At 42.3% G+C, this 22,900-nt stretch overlaps 1 protein-coding gene across 1 annotated transcript in view; it reads left to right on the top strand.

Moving 5' to 3' along the window:
• triob (trio Rho guanine nucleotide exchange factor b) overlaps positions 1-22,900 on the top strand; it is a 114,587-nt gene that overhangs the window by 19,083 nt on the left and 72,604 nt on the right. Inside the window, 1 exon segment of the mRNA XM_086218971.1 lies at positions 15-184. Within this exon segment, the coding sequence (XP_086075097.1) occupies positions 15-184 (170 nt within the window).

The following is a 22,900-nucleotide window of genomic DNA, read 5'->3' as shown; positions in this document are numbered from 1 at the left end:
TGATGCTCTGGTAGCTGTGGACATGGTTGGAGGAGCTACTGAAGGAGCTGCTTGATGATGTTTATGCAGAGTCAGTGGAAGCGGTGCAGGACCTGATCAAACATTTCAGTCAGCAGCAACAGACGACCCTACAGGCTACTGTCAATGTCATCAAGGAGGGAGAGGACCTCATACAACGGCTGAGGTGAACATTATTAATCAACACAGCATAAAGTATCTACCAGGCACTCTGCAGGTACTCAAATTTGATTAAACCAAATACCACCTCACAAAAAAAAAACAGACTTTCCAAATACAACCATTATGACCAAAGGTAGAAATACAGTAGCAGAGTTTACCCTGTTCAGCTACAGACAGCTCATGTGTAGTCAGGTTTATTCCATTTACTTGTGTTACTTTTTTTAAAGACAATTATCAGTTACAGTGTGCAAGGGTGTAGCACTACAATGGCCATCTCTGCAACACAACGATATGTACATCAATGGGCAGACCTCCCTTTCATATAAAGCAGTGAAAACAAATAACAAATATCAATTCATTCTTATATACCCATACAGCTTTGTGCAGCTATCTTTATCAGGACAGTCCATTGACATCCATTCATGTGGTCTGCCAGTCTTAACCCTAACCAGCTGATTCCTCAACCACACCTCAACCTAACATTATTAACATCTTAACTCTAACCTTAACCAGGGGCTCAGAAATTAAGATGTGCTGGTTTAGGATTGGTCTTTGACCCCCATAACTACTAGGGGTCCTGATAAAGTCAGTGTTTATACCAGAAAAGGTCTCCAATAGGTTACAAAAACCAGTTACATTTACACTGACTGACACTGACACTTACATGCACATTTTTGGGCTAAATACTGATAATATTACAAGTTGACCACTGGCCACCATGTTAGTGAGTCTTAGGAATTTACACAACCATCATAAGATGCATGTCCCTACAAACTGTGGTTCATCTGTTCGCTATGATCACAGTCAAGATCAGTGACCATACTGCTTTTGTATATGGTCTTGGCAAATACCGAGAACGTTTTCTCACAAAAATATGTTGCGATGACCTATTAACTGTTTAGCAGCCTTCTCTCTGTACAGGATGTGTGTTATGTCTTTGGCTAAAGGCCGACTCAGTCTGTATTTTAATGTTTGGCTTGCCAGCTTTTGCAATGTGGAGACTTGCACGAAAAAAGGTTTGCCAGGCTTTTGCTACTGGTGGAGCAGTTGTTTGAATCATGTCTCTGGACTGCATCAGTCCATCACTTTACCTCAGAAGAAAATCCAGTTTTTATCTTTCAGCTCTGAGTCTTGGTAAAACGTGTAGTCTGAGGTGCTCTGGTCTCATGGATTCACTGCTGTGAATAGTTACACATACTCAAAACTGGACCCTTAGCTCTTCCGCAATCCAACTAAATCCAATTTCAAAGTAACTATTGAGGAGGATCTTATCAACAGTTTGACAAACATTGTAGTCAGCCACACACATAAGCTACCTCAAGGTTATTCATGCATGCCTAAGGGTGGAAAGACACAGGATCCACGAACACTGTTTCAGGGGAATCGTAGTGACCATTGTTGCAGTCCATAATCATTGCTATCAATTTGAGCATCTACCACTGTTCTCACTGGAGGTCTATGTTCTGTCCTCATCGTGTGACAATGTGGTGCTCCAAGCACCACAAGGGCACATGCATATGCAGCAACCAAAGTGAATGAGAGTGCTTGTTTGTGTCTTGGTGTTTTAACGTGTTTTTAATCGTCATATGTGCCCTTTTTGGCATATTTCTAATCTCGTGCAAGAAGTGCTTAAAGTTACCACCAATCTAAAATTGATTTTATATTCATTATTTTGGTGTGGTTTGTTTTAAACTTTCTTTTTACAGGTAACATCACTGAAGCTGTAGGAAAGATGAGTATTCTTTACTTGAGAAAAGGGGTCAATTCATGATGGTGACTGGTAAAGACATACTTTCACGAGGCAGGTGAAAAATGTTGGAATTCCTGCATAAAATTTAGTTATAATATATTCCTGCTGGGAACAGAGTTCCCCAGTTTTATGGGGAGGTGATTTTAATACAGTGATGTAATAAAAAATGGATATATGTCTCATAACAACAGGGAAATTAATGTACTAGGAAATAAATGGAATAGCATGGACCTCATTGATATTTGGAGATGCAGCAATCCCTATCAGACAATGTATACATGGAGTAGTTAGGACAGATCTCAGCAATCCGTATAGATTTAAAAATTAATGTCCACAGAATAGAAAGTAAGGTGGAAGCGGTGTTAATATAATGAACAGAAGTACATGTGAATGAACGGATAATTTACTGTAAATTTACGGAAATATCCGTTTTAGAATAAACGTAAGTGTCCGTAATATAAACGGACTGTATTCTGTTTTGCAATATCCAAATCCTGGCAATATCCAAATCCTGGCAACATAGATTACAGCAACTATGCTAAGCTAAGCGCGAAAGTCAGTGCTGCCAGATTTGGACAATCACTGGGTTGCCTTGAAAACCACTTCTGCTCACCTATTCAACTCTAGTCACTGCAGGGACAAACTCAAATTGACCTGGGGATGGCGTATTCCTTTAAAGCCCTAAAGATGTGCATGCGATTTAAATGATGACTCTGGTGTTTGAGATGGGCTGCTGTGTCATTGTATTATGACAGCTAGTCGACCGGAAATGTAAACACAAAAGCATAAATCTTGAAAGTGGGTGGGACAGAATAAGGTGAATAGGTGCTTTCACAGCAAAGCTGCTTAGCCCTAAAAATAAACATTAATAGTTGCTTTATATTTGTACAAATTCCAGAGTGAGAGCCAGCTCTTTGGGATATTTTACATTCAACACATAAAACAGACTAAAAGCATAGCTCAGGGCCACAATCAACAAGGTAACGTGGTAGCTGACTACTTGCTGGTCCACGGTGATCTTGAAAAATTGTCACCTTTAACATATAAATGTTATAAGACAATATATTAAGAAATGAAAACAGGTGGAACTCTATGCCAAAGCATATTGTAAGTGTTGGCCTCCAAAATGTAATTACTTCATGTACCTATCATAGAGTGCTGGCACACAAGACTTGGTGCAAATCCATCCACCTTTTTAAAAGTTATCGCGCAAACAAAAAAAAAATCTGACGGACAGACGGATGCAAAGACTTACGTACAGCAGGACAACTGGAGAACAGTATGTCTCCGGCTCAGCATATTTGATGGGCGGAGGCATAAAAAGAAAAACATACATCCACTTCAAACCATGTAAACATGCCTGGTCAAGATGACCACTGTACACAGAACAATAATTTCTCCAGCAGCAGAGTGAGCTTCTGAAAATGGAACAGACAGGAAGAGATGAAGAAAGGGGTGGGGGGGGAGAAGAAGAGACTAAGGGAGAGAGGAGCATGAGGAATAGACAAGAGAAAAAGAGAAAAACAAGGAGAATCAAACGCAACCCTTACATCATATGCTACCGAAATGTTACAGCAAAGTGTTTAAATTCAGATTCCTTCACGTATAAAGTATCAGACATTTATTTTTGATGCCGATAGACATTTCTATCAGTCTATTTTCAGAGCTTTTCCATGACGTTTCATTATGTCAGCCCCTCTTGATTTCTGTACAAATTTCATGATTTAAGAATTGATGTTAATTATGAAAGTTGATGTCACAACACAGTCTCATGTCAAAACGTGAAAAGGCTACGTTTGTCCACAGTGCAAAGCGTATCAGTTCTACGATAAAGGCCTAAAAATTGTGAAATGTGTATGTTTTTTTCGCTATTCATTTCTATTGGAACGCTGGTAGGTCATGTGACTCTTTTATGCGGGCCTCTCAAAACAAAAACATGCCAGCCGCTCCTGTCATTTTCGGAGGAAAGTGCCTTATTCCAAGATAGTTTTGATTTAAAAAAGCATTCTGATGACATTTCTAGTGAGAAATATACATTTTATTTTCATAATATTCGTTCAGTTCTTGTATATAATCTTTGGTTTGTTCGTTATTATGATGAATCTTTCACCTGTCAGAAGAGAGTTAGTTATATATATTTAGTTATATCCGGATGATATCATTAATGAAGAACAATCTCATTTTATGTCTTGAAGAAATCTATGTAATAACGCATGATTAATATTGGATAGGATAGATCACAATGACTATATTGTAGGTGATAGTTTATTTTATTTGTTGCTTTTAATAAAACATTTGATGTGATCAACATTTGATGTGATAAGCCACCAATTTGTGTTGACAATGATTAAATGTCATGGTTATGGGAACCAATTTTTAAGAGTGATCAAAAATTATGAGAGGGATGCAATTACCTTGTTACACTGGCTTATGGTATGACTCCCAGATTTGATGTTGGTCATGGTTTAAGATGAGGATGTGCACTTAGTCACTTTTAAATCATTCTTGTCACAGAAATCATGGCCTTGCATATTAAAAAAGTTTTTTTTCAAGGCAAAGAGAATTTTCTAGGCGAATTGGATACTCTAAATTGACTGTAGGTACAACTGTGAGAGCGAATGTTTGTTTGTCTATATGTGTTGGCCTTGCAATGGTCTGGCGACCCATCCAGGGTGTACCTTAGTCCCTCCCAAACTGAACATTTTATCAATAGTGCAACAGGCACCTTAGGAACAACTTTTCGACTCAATTGCCCCATTAAAAAGGAAATCTATAAATCCAAGGAAACAAGCACCTTGGTACAATTCAGAAACCAGACAGCTGAAACAAAAAACTCAGAAATTAGAGAGAATATGGCGCTCTTCCAAACTAGAGGAGTCACATATAATCTGGCAAGACAGCCTTAAAAGTTATAAGAAAGCCCTTCATATAGTGTTGAAGTACGCCGACTTCGCCAGGTTAATGCAATAGGTTTTGCAGGTGGGTGAGAACAAGACAGCAGGTATCTCAGTAGCTATCCAATCGGTGGCTGTTGTAGCTTTTTTGACCATCGGGCAAAGATCTTTAGCTTGATCGTTTGGATGGAATGTGAGGGAAACGTGGAACTGCTTCGGGTTACGATACCATACCATATGTTCTTTGGAGAGGATTGTGGCCGTGGCTAGACGCTCTGAACCAGCATAAATATTTTGTGAAGTGATTTGCCATTGTTTACCTTCTACACTGAAAAAAAAAGTTCTCTGAATTTGTGTGTTTTTAATGTGTACATCGGTCCCACATGATTCAAATATAGCCAACCAACTTACCTTTCCTCTTCCTCTCAGTTAATTATTGATATAATTATATTATATAATTATATATATATATATATATATATATATATATATATATATATATATAATAATTAGATTATATTTATATTATATTATAATTGCTTCAATCAGTGCTCTACTATTTCCCCAAATCAACAGCAGTGTATTCATACACACAAATACAAATAAAATGCACAGCTTTTTTCACACTGGAAAATGATAAAACATCAAGAGGGTTTGAGGCAAATTGGAAATATTTGCTCATAAATTCCACTCCAAACTAAACTCTATGTTACAATTCTACAATACAATTCTATTTGTATTTTCAAAGTAAATAAAAGTGGGAAAAAGAACATAAGCATAAACTTTTTTTTCTCAGAGAAAAAATTATTTCTAAATCCTGTTCAATACAGCATTTAGGTCTGTTGCAGACAGATTGTTTAACAGATTGATGATTTGCCTGGTGGCTTCACTGGAGTAGTCGATTTTTCAGAGCAAGGGCTTTGTTGGAAAGTTTACCATCACACATTTCCATGAATACCTTTTGGACAACCGCAAAAATGTAGCGGAGTTTAGCAGGGTAGCTTAAGTTCAGGTTCAACAGTAACAGTCTTCAATTTCTTGCATTATTTTAACTAGCAACAAAGCAAAGCCACTATTTTATTCATTTAATATGTGATTTCCAATTGATTGACAAATCAAAACGTTATTAAAATTACAATCAATACCTCTTCTCTGATGAACAATTTCAGACATTCTGATCACATAGAATATTAAAGATTGGAAGGCAAACATAACAACTTGTGTACTCACCACACATTCCCGCAGCAGGTATTCAGGATCCTCACCCATGTAGATACAGAGACCCTTAATGATAGTTTCTCGTCCAGCATCAACATCGTCACACTGAAAAATACCCCAAAAAAACCCCCAAAAAAACATGAAATATGATTTAAAGAATGAACAGATGACAGAACATAAAGAGAAAAAAGAAACTCAGAAGATATGAAAAAAGTATAAGTATAAATTTACCCTTGCATTTCAAACTTACATCAGTCATTTGTGCTGTGACATTTTTTAGTTTTTCCCCTAGCTGTCCACCTCTCTTTTTGAAAAGTCTCATCAGGTTGTCGGAGAAGAGGTTGAGCTGAGAAAGGAACTTGGACTGGAGTGGAATGGTTGCAATTCTCTTGAATTCAGCATTGATCTACATAACAGTTAAGAAGGAATAAAACAAGGTTTAATCGGCCAACTGAAGAGAAAAATCCACACAGTAGATGACAAGCACACAACCTCGAAACCACACAAAGGCTCACACAGTACACACCTTGTACTTTCATTCCCAGATTTAAAAAAACAAGAAAAAAGGATGTGATAACATTTACCTCACTGACATTGAGCAAGGCAGGCCACCTCATCATGAAGTCCGCCACCATTGGTGCATCACGAACAACTTCATCTTCTGTGAGCAAATGTCTTTTCCATTTTGAGTTTCTCAACCTCCCTGTTGTTTTTCTGTTTTACATCCATGGGAAGACTTTTTTGCATGGCGTCCATACTCTCCATTCTTTCTCCTAATGGGTATGTAGGACAAAAATTCACCTCCGCTTTCTTTGCCTTTTTGATACCAAAGGCTACACTGCACCTTCCTTCAGGTTTGTTTTTTAAAGAATTAACAGTCACTTCTGGACAGCCAAGTTTTCTCAGGTGTGTGCGGTAATTTGACAGTTTATATTTTAAACTGGTTTTCCATCCACCATATCCACGAGAGGACCCCTTTTCAGTTAAACATGGATGTGTCTTGATAAGACTCTGGGCCACCTGTTCCATTTCTTTGTCATTGACATAGACTTTGAACTGAACAATTTCCTGAACTAAACCGTCGAGTATGCTTGACTTCAACTTGGGATCAGGCATGAGCACTGTGCCGTTTTGAGAATACGCTAAATCTGCCTTTCTGAGTTTTAATTCAGCATCATAGGTGAACTTGGGCACATGGAACACATCCGGCCAAGAGGACCGCGAGCTTGTAGACTCGTTCGATCAAAAATTATCTCTATCGACACATCCACCTGACAGGGAAGAAGAGTCACTTAAGAAGGAAGGACAGCATGGGGAGTCTCTGACTGGTGTGCGAGCAGTAGACCTCTCATCATACTGTGGCAGAGTGGTTGGCCTGGACATATCAACAACTTTCAGCTTGCCTTTGTCCTCTACCTCTGAAACTGAGGTTAGATTAAGGAAGTCATTTCCAAATAAGGAATCCATAAACTGAAGAGTGAAATTGCCCTGAAGTCCACACTGTTTCTTCACATCACCAATTAGGTCCTCCACGGATGCAGGGGGTCCACTAGGGAGTGTCAGTCTCTGAGCACTGCCATCAGTTAAGATAATCTTTAGGATCATAGGAGTCCCCATCTTCCAACCTATTTAGTCTGCACACGCAAAAAAGACAGAGCAGAAGTCAGACAGCCATACATTTCATATTCAGTTGTTAAAGTGTAGTGTAGGGCATGATAATTTAAGATTTTAGACAACTTGACAAAAACTAGACAACAGCAAATACTATTTAACATACCTTTTATTACAATATGCCTTTTCAAAGTCACCATACGGACCAGGCCGATCTTGTAATCAGCAAGTGGATAATTATCAAGGAGTTCACTGAGGGCTACAAGACTGAATGTTCTTGTGGGAGCTTGGCTGAGTTCAAAGGCCCAATAATGCTCACTGTACCAACCTCATAGCTCTTTGGCAATAAAAAATACGCTCTCATGTACAATACAGATTTTCATAACTTCACTAAACTCTGGTAGGCCATCTATTGCTCTGTGAGCCAGGATCATCCCTGTCTTATAGGTTATGACCTTTGTTGTCACACACTCAGCCAGGTGAACCTGAGTTGTGTCTGAGAACTTATCCCTGCTGGCTTGTGCAATCTCTTCTGTGAGCAAGTCTACTGGTAGACTTGACACAGCTGACACCTCTAAGTTAGCCTTGGTTAGAGATGGGGAACTCAAATGATAAGCAATCATCATCTGATGATTAGAGGCTAATGTGAGGGGCACATTCTTGAAGCACCTTGTATGTTTGATAACCTGCTTAAAAAAGCTATGCTTAGCCTCAAAACGCATTGTCCACTGTCCAACAAGTGGACCAAACGGCCTTATCATTTGGGGATAGTGCTCCAGATAATGATGTTTTGGCAGCAGTTTGATGTCAGTGAACAACTCTTTAAATCTTTGTCGGTGCTCTAGGATTTTGCTTTCTAAGAAAGCCAGTGAGTCATCACTTAAGACAGGGGCTAGAGCAAGCTCCATGATGTCCTTCAGATCCATAAGTAAAAGCTATGCAGGCTCATTTTCAGGTACCCTTGATCCGACCAAAAACGGCAAGAATCGGAGTAAACTCCAGTTTTCAAGTGCATTCCCGCCAACTGTTCTTTTATTGGTGAAATTTTGTGGCACAACATGAGGTTTGTTTGTCCTGTCAGTCCCCTTGTAGGGAAATTTCAGAATTCAGGCATTATTCAAGTCATCCAAGGTGAAAAACTTTTTGGAAATGAAAACTTTCAAGCAAAGTGCTATCTCTACTGGGATTATACCTTCAAAAATATGAGCAAGATCAGGTGGATAGCCAAAGATAACATGAAAATAGCACAGATTTTTTGTAAAGACACAATCCCTTTTAACACCACAACAAGCTATACCTGGATCCTGTGCTCTTTTTACATGAGCCTCATGAAGCTCCTTGGTTCTAAGATGGAACGCACCTGAGAAAACAGAATGTTCCTGAATGTCACTGCTTTTTTCCAGTACTCTGCTGAAAAACTCTCCAGGAATCCTGCTACACGATGTAGGCAGGTTGTCCGTCCCAACACTAAACACTGTACCTTCAACTGATTCACCTAACAGTGGGACATAAACACCTTGACTCTCCAGCATTTTCAGATCTTTTAGTAGTGGTTCAAGGATTTTATCCTACCCATAGGTTTTAACATCACCACTCTTGCATAAAGTTGACAGGTAAATAGATGACAGTGAAGAATGAGATCCTGGAGACAAGTTTCCCAAAACCCAATACACAGCACAAAGCTTGTGTTTTTTGCGTGAGGTGCCAAGGGGATTGTAGGTTTCAAAGTCATCCACATAGAGATTTAAACTTATGCTTGTTTTTTCTCTAGAGAGTAAACAATTTTCCTTAAATAAGGAACCATCTTTTAAGGACTTATAATGACATGACAATGGAGGACCCTGACTTTGACGGCCTTCAACAACTAGATCAAATATTTCTCTTCAACTTAAGAGCTGGTGCAAGGACTTCAATATTGGGACATATTGCAAACTCTGTTTGTTTTTGGCATCAAGAATGTATTCAGTTGGCTCTACAACACCAAAGTTCTTCTTATAGTACTGCATGCGCAGGTATGCGGTACTGAGAGGTCCACCTTTTTGTATAGCCCTTTGCACAGGATTACCTGAGCAAATTGTATGGGCAATTTCATTAATTAGCAGTTCATCTACAAATAAGTTTCTTTTAGTAAAGATGCCGTGCACAGTGTCACAAGATAATGTAATAGGCGCTTAAAAAATTAAATGATGGAGTTCTGTTAAAAACTCATCAACAGCTTTGCTAGGCACATGGACCAAGTGCTCCAACTTAAGCAGAGAAGCTGCAAAACTTTGTTCGATAACCTTCTGGAGGTCCTCAGTGTGAGACTGACTGCTTGAAGGAATTTGAGTATCTGACTGCTCAACACTTATCTGACAATTTTCTTCCAACTCATTCAAAGATGATATTTTGACTACAGCAACTCCTGGTTTAAAGTCAACTAATGTGTGATGGTTATGTTTTCTGTTTTTGTGGGTTTTGAATGTACAATAAATGTTAGTTTTAAAGTCACAGCCTAAAAACATACAATTTACAGTCTCGTTTCTCTTCAAATGAGCATTTATGTGTGCAAAATTATCCGTTTCTGATGTTAAATCACTACAAGCACAAAGGTGACACTAAATATCGCTTTCTCTTTGCATACAACTCCTGTAGAATGGATTTTGCTTTGATGGACATTTAGTGCATTCCACGTTTTAGAACTGCAAGGGCAATGTCGGTATGTACATGGAAAGCGGGGAGTGTGTCAAAAATGTGGATGCTTTAATTTATAATGATGCAAAAGCTTGGACCTACTCAACACAGTTTCTGCACACACCTTACAGGTCCACATTTACACCACCTAACCTGCAAAACAGATTTAAGAATGTCAGTCTCATCATCCTTACAAAACAATATTTCAGATTGTTAGCTCTTACATGCACGGGATGAATGTTTTCTACTCTTAGTCTTATTTAAAGTGACCTTTCAATGAAAATTAATCATTTTTGGGAAACAAATTTATAATGGAGGAGGGAAGATAACGTGGAACTTACCACTATTAAACCAAACAGGATGACAGACCTATAAAAGAAAAAATGTTTAAGCTTATGTGACTGAACATTATGGATTGTTTCAATTAATAATAAGTAAATCTCACAAATACAACAAGACGAAACATGTTTAAGACAGCAACAGTGAAATACTCTGCAATATGTAATATTGGACACAATGACAAGCACTACATAATTAACAAGCTTCAGTCAGTTTGATCATTTCAGCAAATAAAATTGTGTGAGTAGAGAGAAACTTGAATCATCAGCATAAAGTTTGCATTACATATATTTTTAAAAACAAGGCAGCCCACATTTATCATTTCTTTGCTGTAGTATCACTTGTTATCCCTGGCTTTATAACGCGCCTGCAACACCAGCACTCTACAATGGCCACTTACCTTGGGTTGTACCTGCTCACTATGGATAGTAGCCAGCATGAGCTAGCGACTGTTAGCTCGCATTAGCTCCGGACAGTTCCACTACTCAGTTTGCATTACTTTTTAGCTAGAGGTGTGCGGCCTCACGCACGCGACAGAGGCGGACTGACGGCAGCAAAATCACCACTGTTGGGTGAACCGTGGCTAGAGGGGCGCAAGCTAGCTACCATTAGCATTACTGTTTGCAAAGCAGGAAAACATAATTACACATTACACGTAGGCAGCGAATGTCGCTGCCATATACTTTAGGAAAACAAAGACACAGGAAATGGGTCTGTTTCACAAGGAGGAATAAAAGTACTTACTTTATTCAGTATTTCAGTCGGCAGGTAGCCACTCTCTGTCCAGGCAGTGCGCTCCTCAGTCAAAGCAGCCAATGAAGTTCGTAATAGTTTGCATGCGCGCGAAGACCCGTTAGTTTTAAAACTTGAATTAGCACCATCCTTCGGCTCTGGATGCCCAAAAAAGGTCATTTTACTTCCGGTGGTGGCCAAACATGACTCAATTGTATTTACATTTTCAATTTACTTAGTTTATGTTAATACGAAAGAAACTAGTATTTTCAGCTTTTCTTAAAAACAAACTAAGACTATGTGATCAAATCATGTTGATAGTGGAATTATGATTTAAACGTGTTGTATCTATTAACTTTCCTTTTGTATATTTAAAGACACACCATTTCCTTTTTTTTCAGTGTAGGTGTGCTTCAAATTCTTCCTGATACCACTCATTGCTCATTCGGTCGTAGAAGAGGGTAACATGAGGTGGGTCGGGTGGAGGGACGTAGGGCTCAAATAGGGAGATCCAGGGTTTCCACTGCAGGTAGGCAGACAGGAGGCCATTACATAGGGGGGTTTCAGGCTGTAACATACCCCAATAGATGTCCGTCAGCTCGTCCTCCAGTGACTTAAGAAGGTACTGCCCTGCTCCATGGGTGTTAGTATTACATCAGAGGCACATTTCATGGGGTAGAGTCACATTGAGTCCATCTGGACTGCAGAGGATGGAGGCTCCTAGTTTGATGAGAAGATCTCGCCCCAACAGGTTAACAGGTACACCCAGAGAGACAACAAATGGATGCAAAAGAGTCTGTTTACCTAATTGGGTTTTCAGTGGTATTGTGACCAGCAATTTCTGTCCAACCCCAGAGAAGCCCACAACGTCCACCGTTCTCGAGGAGATAGTGTCTTGTGGTGGTTCAGAGTTTAAAGTTGAGAGTGTGGCTCTCGTGTCGACCAAAAATGGCAGGTCGTCATCCAACACCCTTAGAGATAACATCGGATCTGCCTTACCTGTGTCATCTGGGCTTCTCTGTGGGGTGTGTCACTGTTGTTGATAGGTGCCGGGCTCCTCCCACTCGTCCCCTCCTGTCAGGGGATATTGTCCATCCTGAACCGGTGCTGCCTGAGGATCAGGGGCCCTCATTCCTCTGGGTGGTCCGCCACTTCTTCCGTGCTCACGTGGTGCAGGATTTACTGAATTTTCTTCTTTGTTCACCTCATCTTTGGCTCTCTGCAGGTGGTGCACAAGATGGTTTTGCCATATGTTAGAATCACTTCCTGGTAAGTCAGGGTTACTCATCATGCTTTGTCTTACCGATTCAGGCACTCCATCCAACACAGCTTTTCAAAACCAGTCCTGTTGAACCCCAGCCTTCCCGGGGTGGTACCCAGTGTGTCTGGTCCACTCATCTTAAGACTGAGTCAGATATTCTCGAGGATGCTGGGACGAGCTCCAGGTTACTTTAGGAATGATGGCCGTGTTAGAGAGTGGACAATTTCTCCTAATAGCTTGCCCTAAGGGGTCTACTACTATTGTTCGTGGCATGTCATCAGGGTCTTCATTAGTGTTAGCGTTTAGTTCAATGTCTTTCAAGTCATGTCGGGACATGCAGCGGGATGCTACAGGTCTGAACCCTCTGCATTTTATCAACGATTGATTGCACATTACCGAATACAAGAGGTTTATATTTGTCACTTCTGCCCTCTTCCATTTGCAGCAAGGGGTATTGTGTCGGTGTTTGTTTGTGGCTGCGCAGTGTCATGTTAGATGTACTACGTGGTGGCCGTGTTTTGGATTTTGTGATAGCATGTCCTGATACCTCACTCCTGAGCTCTATCTCGTCGAGTGTTATGAGGTCCTTCTTCTCCTCACCGTCTTCCTCCTTCATCCTTGGTGGGTAGGGTTTCTTGATTTGCATGTTCCGCTCCATGACAAAACATAGCCAGACCATACCACACCCTTCTCTCTTCCTCATGTCTTTTCTCTTCTTTCCTCCACTTATTCTTTTCCAATAGCCCTGCCTGGTCACCCTTCTTTTTAGCCTCATCCCTCTTTTCCCTGTTTTCTTTCTCCTTCTCCCACAACAACTTACCAAGTGCCTTTCCCTGCTCTGCTTTCTTTGAACACCTCCTCCATTTTTCTCTTTGCCTTACTTCTTGCCTTTTCTTTGTCTTTCTCTGAACCCACATTCCCAATTACAAGCAAAATATTTTTCATTTGCTGCCCCAGCGGCCTCCATTGAGTCCTTGGGTCCCAAACATTATCAACAATCTCTCTGTCAACTTCTCCATCCATCTGTCCCTGCTTAACAGTGACATGTGCCAGCCAGTTTGTATGGAGTTCACCCGAGCAACTGACCCAGTCAAATAATATTTTCTTGTTAGGTTCCGTTCACTTTGTAAACACCGCTAGGTTTCCATGAAACAGAGAGACATTATGTTTCAGACACACAAATCACTCGTTCCCTCCGAGAGACTTAAACTTTTCCTGGTCCACTTTTGACTACTCAATATAAAAGTATGTAAAAGAATTCAGGGGTCCTGAATTCCCCAGGCATCTAACCCAGCACCTTATGGGACTCTAACCCAATGGGACTTTAACCCAAGGCCCTATTCCCTCGTCAGAGAACAGTGGGGTTGCCAAACCAAGGACAATATCAACTCTTATTCACTCTTTTCATTCATCACCATTGACTCCATAATTTGAAACTTAACACTAGGACACTGTTAACTCTTAATTTGGTAGAATTCTCAAATGTGCAGAATTTGTTGTAACAGGTTTCTGCTTACCTTATTTCTGTTGGTCGACCAGAGTTTGTGGTGTCCTTTGTGCTCAGTCAAAACAGCCAAATTAAGACCTCACTCTCATCCCGGACGAGCCCACAAATTGTTGAAGTATGCCGACTTCACCGGGTCCGTTGATGAGAAGAGATCAACCGGAGTCGTCTGCTTTAGACAAATCAACATTTTATTTCATACAGCAAAGCAGACACAGATATATCTGGAGACCCCACTACATGAACCATGAGAGTGCAAGAGAGAGTCTGAATAAGATATTAACAGACAGTGAATATATACTTGAAGCCGCACCTTTTTTGCATACGTAATTTTACACTCATGCATATCACACTTCTTGATTAGTACTCCTGCCTCCTACACAGTCAGATCGTCTTGTCCTGTTGTTTTTGTCATTCAACCTTGAAAGTTCGGGTGCGACAAGCAGCCTGCACAACTTAATACAAACAATCACGTCATGTACTTAGACACAATCAACTCCTGATATGGTGGTGACATATGAACAGAACATGATCAATAGCTCATCATCTCACAATAGCTAGAGCAGCTTACTACTCAGCACTAATAGAGGAACACAAGAAAAACCACAGGTTCTTCTTCAGTACTGTAGCCAGACTGACAGAGAGCCCAGCTCTACTGAACCTAGTATTCCTGTTTCCCTGGGCAGCAAAGACTTCATGGACTTCTTTAATGACAAAATTTCTCCTGATTAGAGAGAAAATTCACCTCCTCCTGCCATCAGCTGACAACATGGCACCTGTAACCTCAGAGGCAGCTGTAGAACCAGACAAACACTTGGACAGTTTTTCTACCGTTAGCCTTCATGAGCTCAGTTCAATAATTTCCTCCTCTAAACCATCTACTTGTCTTCTAGACCCCATTCCAACCAAGCTACTTAAGGACTCTGTACCCCTCGTTAGCACCCCCCTCTTAGATAAGATCAATGTGTCGCTGTTATCTGGTTATGTCCCACGGTCCTTTAAAGTGTCAGTAATTAGACCCCTTCTCAAAAAAGCAACCCTGGATCCAGAAGTTTTGGCCAACTACAAACCGATATCAAATCTTCCATTTCTCTCCAAAATTCTGGAGAAAGCAGTTGCTAAACAGGTCTGTGACTTTCTCCACAGCAACAGCTTACTAGAGGATTTCCAGTCAGGTTTTAGGATTCATCATAGCACAGAAACAGCACTAGTCAAAGTTACCAATGACCTCCTATTAGCATCAGATGAGGGACTGGTCTCTGTGCTGGTCTTATTAGATCTTAGTGCAGCTTTTGATACCATTGACCACCATATCCTTCTACAGAGACTAGAACATGTCATTGGCATTAAAGGAACTGCACTTAACTGGTTCATGTCATATTTACTAGGTCAATCTCAGTTCATACTAACTAATGATAAACCCTCGAAAACCACTGTAGTCACTTATGGTGTTCCACAAGGCTCTGTGCTTGGACCAATCCTCTTCACCCTTTATCTACTTCCTCTCTGTCACATTTTTAGGAAACACTCAATTATTTTTCACTGCTATGCTGACGACACACAGCTGTACTTATCAATGCATCCACATGAAACAAATCAGCTGACTAAACTGGAGGCCTGTCTAAAGGAGATAAAAACTTGGATGACCCATTATTTCCTTTTATTAAACTCTGACAAAACTGAAGTCATTGTCTTGGGCCCAAAACATCTTAGAGACACCCTATCTAATGAGATAGGTACTGTTCTGTTCTCAATGTGAGTCTACACAATCAACAGACAGATGACACTAGGCTTGAAGAGACGGTCGGAGGCGGAGTAAAGTTTTTGCAGATTTTACTGTATTTCTCCAAACCATTCAAACCAATTCTGTAAACTGCAATGAAATAAAAACAAAGGAAGCACCAATTAAATAATGCTCACTGTAACATACAGTCATCCATGAAATAAACAACGTGAAATGCACAGCTACATGCAGCACAAACACCACACAGCATATCACCTCCAAATAAAATGACCATATAGATCAAATGTAAATAACTAGATATACAAGTAGACACATGAAATCGTCCTTAATCCATATATGTAGCACCACCCTACACTGCATACTGCAACATGAATCAAATGTGAATTGCACCATGAATCACAATGAAACATCACTGTCCTTTATTATAATCTAGAATTGTACGCTAACAGGCCGGATGCTAACATTGACCTAGCAGGCTCCAACACAAGTTAAACAACCATCGTAAGATATTAGAAAATAAATGACACAGTCCTAATGGTAGTATACATCGTAGAAATGATTGTACACATTATAACTGGTACTTACAGACGATGCTTTCCAAAGGCACAACAGAAAGTGTGAAAAAATACTGTCGAGCATAACCACTGTGACCGCAAACTTTTGGAAAAAACAATTTAATTGTCCTTCCACTAGGTGATGCCAAAACCCCAAAATAAAACACCATTCACATTGAACGCGACACTCCCCGCCTGGTATTGAACATTAAATACCACTAATTAAACAATAAACATGCAAAACATTTCTGTACATATATCAAAGATTGGGGGGGTTACTTTGAGTCCAGACACTTAGCTGTCATGAGGACAACCTCAGATATAGGCCGCAAGAAGGTCTTGGCTGATCCTGATTTCGTGACCTTGAGTTCAATCTTCCTGACCTTTCCATCTTGATCAGGGAATGGTTTTGTGACCAGTGCTAAGGGCCACTCATTTCTCTGCACTTGGTTGTCCTTCAAAAGGACCAGGTCTCCCACTCGTAGGTTACGCTGGTTGTCCTGCCACTTGCTACGGCTTTGGAGCGTTTGAAGGTACTCCCGCCTCCATCTGCCCCAGAAGACACTGGCGAGATGTTGTACTTGTTTCAACTGCTGACGGTGGAGGTCTCTGCTGTCGAATGTTCCTGGTGGAGGCAGGGGAGCACATATCTTCTGTGTCAGGATAGTAGCAGGTGACAAGAGGAAGGGATGGTCTGCATCTTAAGAGACAGGGACAAGTGGCCTGGCATTGATGATCGCTGTCACTTCTGCCATTAGAGTAGACAACACCTCATGAGTGAGGTTTGAGGGACTGATTTGCTGAAACATGGCGTCAAGTATCCTTCTGGAGACTCCAATCATCCGCTCCCAGACTCCACCCATATGCGAGGAGTGGGGCGGATTAAAGACCCATGTGCAACCCTCTTCACCTAAGTACTTCCTGACATTAGGCTCTTTAGGGTCTGTGAGTAGCATTTCCAGTTCGCTGCAGGCACCTGTGAAGTTAGTACCACAATCTGAACGGATTTGTTTCACAGGGCCTCGTAATGCGAAGAACCAGCGCAGAGAGTTGATGAAACTTGACCCATCCATTGACTCAATGAGTTCTATGTGCACTGCACGTGTGCTCAAGCAGGTGAACAGGACAGCCCACCTTTTGCTATTGGCCTGACCTCCACGAGTTCTTCGAGTGACGACAGACCAAGGACCAAACACGTCAAGTCCTATGTAGCTGAAAGGTGGCTCTGTGCTCATCCGGTCAGGTGGTAGGTCAGCCATTTTCTGCTCAGAAGCTCTGCCACGAAGTTTGTTGCAGGTCACACACCGGTGAAGGATGCTGTTGATGCATTTCTTTGCTCCAACAATCCAGAACCCTGCTGTACGTACTGAGCCTTCTGTGAACACCCGGCCCTGGTGTCTGACCTTTTCGTGGTAGTGCCGTACAATCAGTGAGCTGAGGTGACAGTCACCTGGAATGATGAGAGGGAACTTCTCTCCTGTGTCAAGTAATGCATATTTGAGTCTACCTCCTATTCTCAGAAGGCCATCTTTGTCGACACAGGGGTTCAGTTTTCTCAGAGGACTTTGTTTAGGAATGTCTTTTCCAGCAGTTAAACAGGCGAACTCCTCACTGTATTTCTCTCTCTGGACACACCTGATGATGAGAGCTTGAGCCTGTGAGAGTTCTTCTGCTGTCCTACATGTGGTGTAATTTCTTTTGACAGCAGCTTTGAAGTTACAAGCAAAGTTTGTCAGAAATGCTATGGCTTGCACTAAAGATTTCCAGGAGGAGAACCGCTCAAAGCGACAAGACCACAGTTTGCCTGGCGCAGTAGAGATGATAGTCTCATGAGAACACACCTCAATGTCAGAGTCAGGGTCAAAAAGATCATGGGACTCCTCCTTTACAGTTGATGCTCCTTCAGATTGAGACAGGAAGGTGGGTCCTGTGAGCCATGTTGTGCTAGCCAGTTCACTTGCAGGCACTGAGCGACTCCCATGATCTGCCGGATTCTGAGTGGTGCAGATGTAATGCCACTGCTCAGGTCTGAAGGATTTCTTGATACGCTGGACTCATTTACAAATGTAGACATGGAAGCGTCTGGTTTGGTTATATATGTACCCTAAGACGACTTTGCTGTCTGTGTAAAATTCCACTGTATCAATACTGGTGTCCAATTCACTCTCCAACAGTTCAGCCATCTCCACTGCTAAAACTGCAGCATTCAGCTCCAGTCTCGGGATAGTGTGTGCAACCAAAGGTGCAAGCTTTGCCTTTCCTAGGATAAATCCAACATGACACTCTTCGTCGTGGTCAATTGCCTTAAGGTAAGCAACTGCAGCAACTGCCTTCACAGAGGCGTCAGAAAAGATATGGCGCTCCTTCCGCTTTGCTGTGGACAACGTGGTGGGAATGTATGCTCTAAAGACCCTGAGTTCTCTCAGGTCTTGTAAGGAGTCTTTCCACATCCTCCATTCGCCTTCCCGTTCACTAGGGAGAGGGCTGTCCCAGTCGGAGGACTCACTGGTAGTGAACTCTCTCAGGAGGAATTTACCTTGAATGGTGATGGGCGAGATCAGTCTCAGAGGGTCAAAGATACTGTTCACTATAGATAGAACACCTCTGCAAGTCAAGGGTTTGTCTGTGTCCACAATGTTGAAGGTGAAAATGTCACATCTGAGGTCCCAAGTGAGACCCAAGCTTCTTTGGATGAGGGTTGAACTGTCGTAGAAGTCCAGGTTCATCATAACCTTGGCATGGTCCTCTGCCAGAAAGGCCTCCAGAACCTCCCAGCAGTTGGATGCGATTTTGTGGAGCCTTAAGTTGGAGTTAGCAAGCATATCTTGAGCACTCCTAAGCAGTGTAATAGCTTCTTTGACTGAGGGCAATGACAAGAGGCCATCATCGACGTAAAAGTTGCGTTCGATTAAGTGTTTGGCATCCAGGCCATACTCATCCACTTCATGTTGTGCTGAACGGTGAAGGCCATAGATGGCAACAGCTGGTGATGGGCTGTTGCCGAAAACGTGCACCTTCATCCTATACTCGATGATGTCTCGGCTGGGGTCATTCTCCCTGAACCATAGGAACCGAAGAAAGTCTCGGTGGTCTTCTCTGACCACAAAACTGTGAAACATCTGCTCGATATCTGCTATGATGGCTATTGGTTCTCTTCGGAAGCGTAGCAAGACACTGAGCAGACTATTGTTCAAATCTGGGCCCTTGAGCAATACATCATTCAGGGAGACGCCATTGTGTTGGGCGCTGGAATCGAAAACAAGTCTTATTTTGCCAGGCTTTTGAGGGTGGTAAATTCAAAAAAACGGCAAGTACCAGCATTCGTCTTCTTCCTGCAGTGGCGATGCAACTTCAGCATGGTCTCGATTGAAGATCTCTTGCATAAAGGTCAAGAAATGAGCTTTCATCTCTGGCTTCCTTTCCAAAGTACGGCAGAGAGAGGTAAGACGGCTTAGAGCCTGTGCTCGATTGTTGGGTAGTCTTTGTCTAGGAGACCGGAATGGAAGCGGTGCCACCCAGCTATTAGTGTCATCCATAAACACCTCTTTATTCATTAACTGCAGAAACCGTCCGTCTTCGATGGAGAGGCCGATTTTCTCGTCATCCTTGGATCTCTCAAAAAGGGTGCTGCCGAGACTGAGATCATCGCTGACAGACGGCACAAAAGGGATGCGAGAAGTAGTGTGGATCTGTGTTTTGTCACTGAACTTCTCCTTGACATGAAACTGGTTCGAGCATGGAGTGAAGAGTGATGGGCGGCCGTTTTCTAATATATTTGTGCGAAAAGAATTAACCACTGCTGGTCTGTGGGCCGAACCCAAGCACACGTCACCAATAACAACCCACCCCAAGTCTAGTCTTTGAGCATAGGGGGTGTTGGGAGGTCCATTGCGTAGCTCACGCACCTTGTGCACTTGGAGGATGTCACGTCCTAGGAGGAGGAGAATCTGGGCCTCTTGATCCAAGTGTGGTATCTTGTGTGCGATGGGTTTCAAGTGAGTGTGATGTTGTGCAGCCTCCGGGGTTGGAATCTCAGCCCTGTCGTCTGGCATGTGATTATACTCAATGAGCGTGGGGAGCGTCACACTTACTTTTCCATCCAAAGATTCAACTGTGAACCCTGTAGCTCTTCGCCCAGATGTCTCCGTAACCCCTGAACAGGTGCAGAGGGTGTATGGTGAATCTGACCCAGTGATCTTGAAAAGATTAAAGAATTCTGACCTGGCCATGGACCTATTGCTCTGGTCATCCAGAATCACATACACCCTTTCAGCTTTGTCTGGCTGAGCTTTGGGCTAGACTTTTGCCAGGCAAATCTTGGAACAGGACCTGGGGCTCTGGCCTCCACTGCAAACTTCGGTGCATTTTGAGGTGACTGAAGTCCGATTCTTCTCTCCTTCATCCTCCCCGCCATGCTCTGCAGGGTCTGCTGTGTTTCCAGGAGGTGGCCCAGGATGAAGTGCTGCCACATGCCTGTCACTGTCACATTCCCTGCATTTCACCTCTGCTTTGCAGTCTTTTGCCATGTAAGTTGTAGAGGCACAACACTTGAAACACACACCATTCTCCTTCAAGAATTTAGTACGCTCTCCAAGTTCCATGCTCCACAAACCTCTACACTTTTTTAGAGGATGGCAAGGCAAGGCAAGGCAAGGCAATTTTATTTGTATAGCCCATTTTCACAAACAGTTTGTCTCAAAGGGCTTCACATGGCATCATAACAACATCCTCTGCCCTTAGACCCTCACATCGACTGAGGAAAAACTCCATAGAAAACCCTTTTAACAGGGAAAAATCTGAGAAACCTCAGGGTGAGCAACAGAGGAGGGATCCCTCACCCAGGACGGACAGACGTGCAGTAGATGTTGTTACAGACAAGAAAACGGTTTACAATGCAGAATGTGGGAAACATGGAAATGTTATTAACAGCTGAAGAAGGAAGCTTCTGGAAGGGGAGGCAGGGAGAGCAAGCCAGCTTGATGGGGGACTGGATGGCAGACTGGTTCATGGAAGGGGAGCGCAGGCCGGTGTAACAGTAGGGAATAAGAGGGGGGGGGGCGATGCAGGCGGCGGTTGGGGCTCTGGTGGATCTGTGGAAACACAGAGAGACTGCGAGACACCAAGGCCAAACTACAAAGTGCAACAAGTAGTGGTAGGACAGTTCCAAAAATGTGCAGGGAGGAGAGGAGGAGAGAGGGGGAGAGGAGAGGAGAGGAGGGAAGGGCTCCATGTAACCTGATGTGTCCCCCAGCAGTCTAAGCCTGTAGCAGCATAGCTATCAATGGTTCAGAGCTACCTGAACCAGTCCTAACTGAAGGCTCTGTCATAGAGGAAGGTCTTAAGCCTGGACTTAAACGTAGTTCAAGTGTCTGCCTGTCTGACCCATGGAGAGAGCTGGTTCCACAGTAGAGGAGCCCGGTAACGAAAGGTTCTACCTCCCAGTCTGTTTTTATTGATACTGGGAGTCACTAAAAGACCTGCATTCTGGGAGCGGAGTGCTCTGGTCGGACAGTAGGGACTAATGAGCTCTTTCAAATAGGATGGAGCTTTATCATTGAGAGCCTTATAAGTCAGCAGAAGGACTTTGAAGTCGATTCTAGATCCTACAGGAAGCCAGTGGAGAGAAGCTAAAGTGGGAGAGATGTGTTCTCTCTTCTTAACTCCCGTCAAAACCCTCGCTGCAGCGTTCTGGACCAGCTGGAGACTCTTTAGGGAGTATTTAGGACATCCTGACAGGAGAGAGTTGCAGTAGTCCAGCCGAGAAGTGATAAATGCATGCACCAGTTTTTCAGCATCACTCTGGGAAAGGATATTCCTAATCTTAGCGATACGTCGCAGATGGAAGAAGGCGGTCCTAGTCACATGCTTTATGTGGGAGCTGAAGGAAAGGTCATGGTCAAAAATGACCCCAAGGTTCCTTGCAGTTGTACTCGGAGTTAGGGTGATGCCATCTAGAGTAGAGATCCGATTCAAGAGTGTGTCCCTGTGGTGTTTAGGTCCAAAAATGATTACCTCAGTTTTATCTGAATTGAGCATTAAGAAGTTAGAGGACATCCAGGATTTAATGTCTTTCAGGCAGTCTTGCAGATGAGTAAGCTGGCTTGTGTCGTCTGGCTCCATCGACAAGTAAATTTGTGTGTCATCTGCATAACAGTGAAAGTTGATCGAGTGCTTCCGGATTATGTCACCTAATGGGAGCATGTAAAGAGTGAAGAGAATCGGTCCTAAAACTGAACACTGTGGTACACCATATGTAACTCTGCTATCCTCAGAATGGTCATTATTAACATTAACAAACTGAAACTTGTCAGATAAGTAGGACTTAAACCATTTTAGGGCAGTTCCTTTAATCCCAATGTCATGGTCTAGTCTCTGTAGCAGGATGCTGTGGTCGATGGTGTCAAATGCAGCACTGAGGTCAAAAAGGACAAGCACAGAGA

Source organism: Aulostomus chinensis, chromosome 11, assembly GCF_037954235.1.
Source record: "Aulostomus chinensis isolate RoL2024-O1b breed Wild chromosome 11, RoL_Achi_v1.0, whole genome shotgun sequence".
NCBI classification, from domain to species: Eukaryota; Metazoa; Chordata; class Actinopteri; order Syngnathiformes; family Aulostomidae; genus Aulostomus; species Aulostomus chinensis.
The sequence above is the reverse complement of the archived record's forward strand: the minus strand, read 5'-3'. Positions and strand labels throughout refer to the sequence as shown.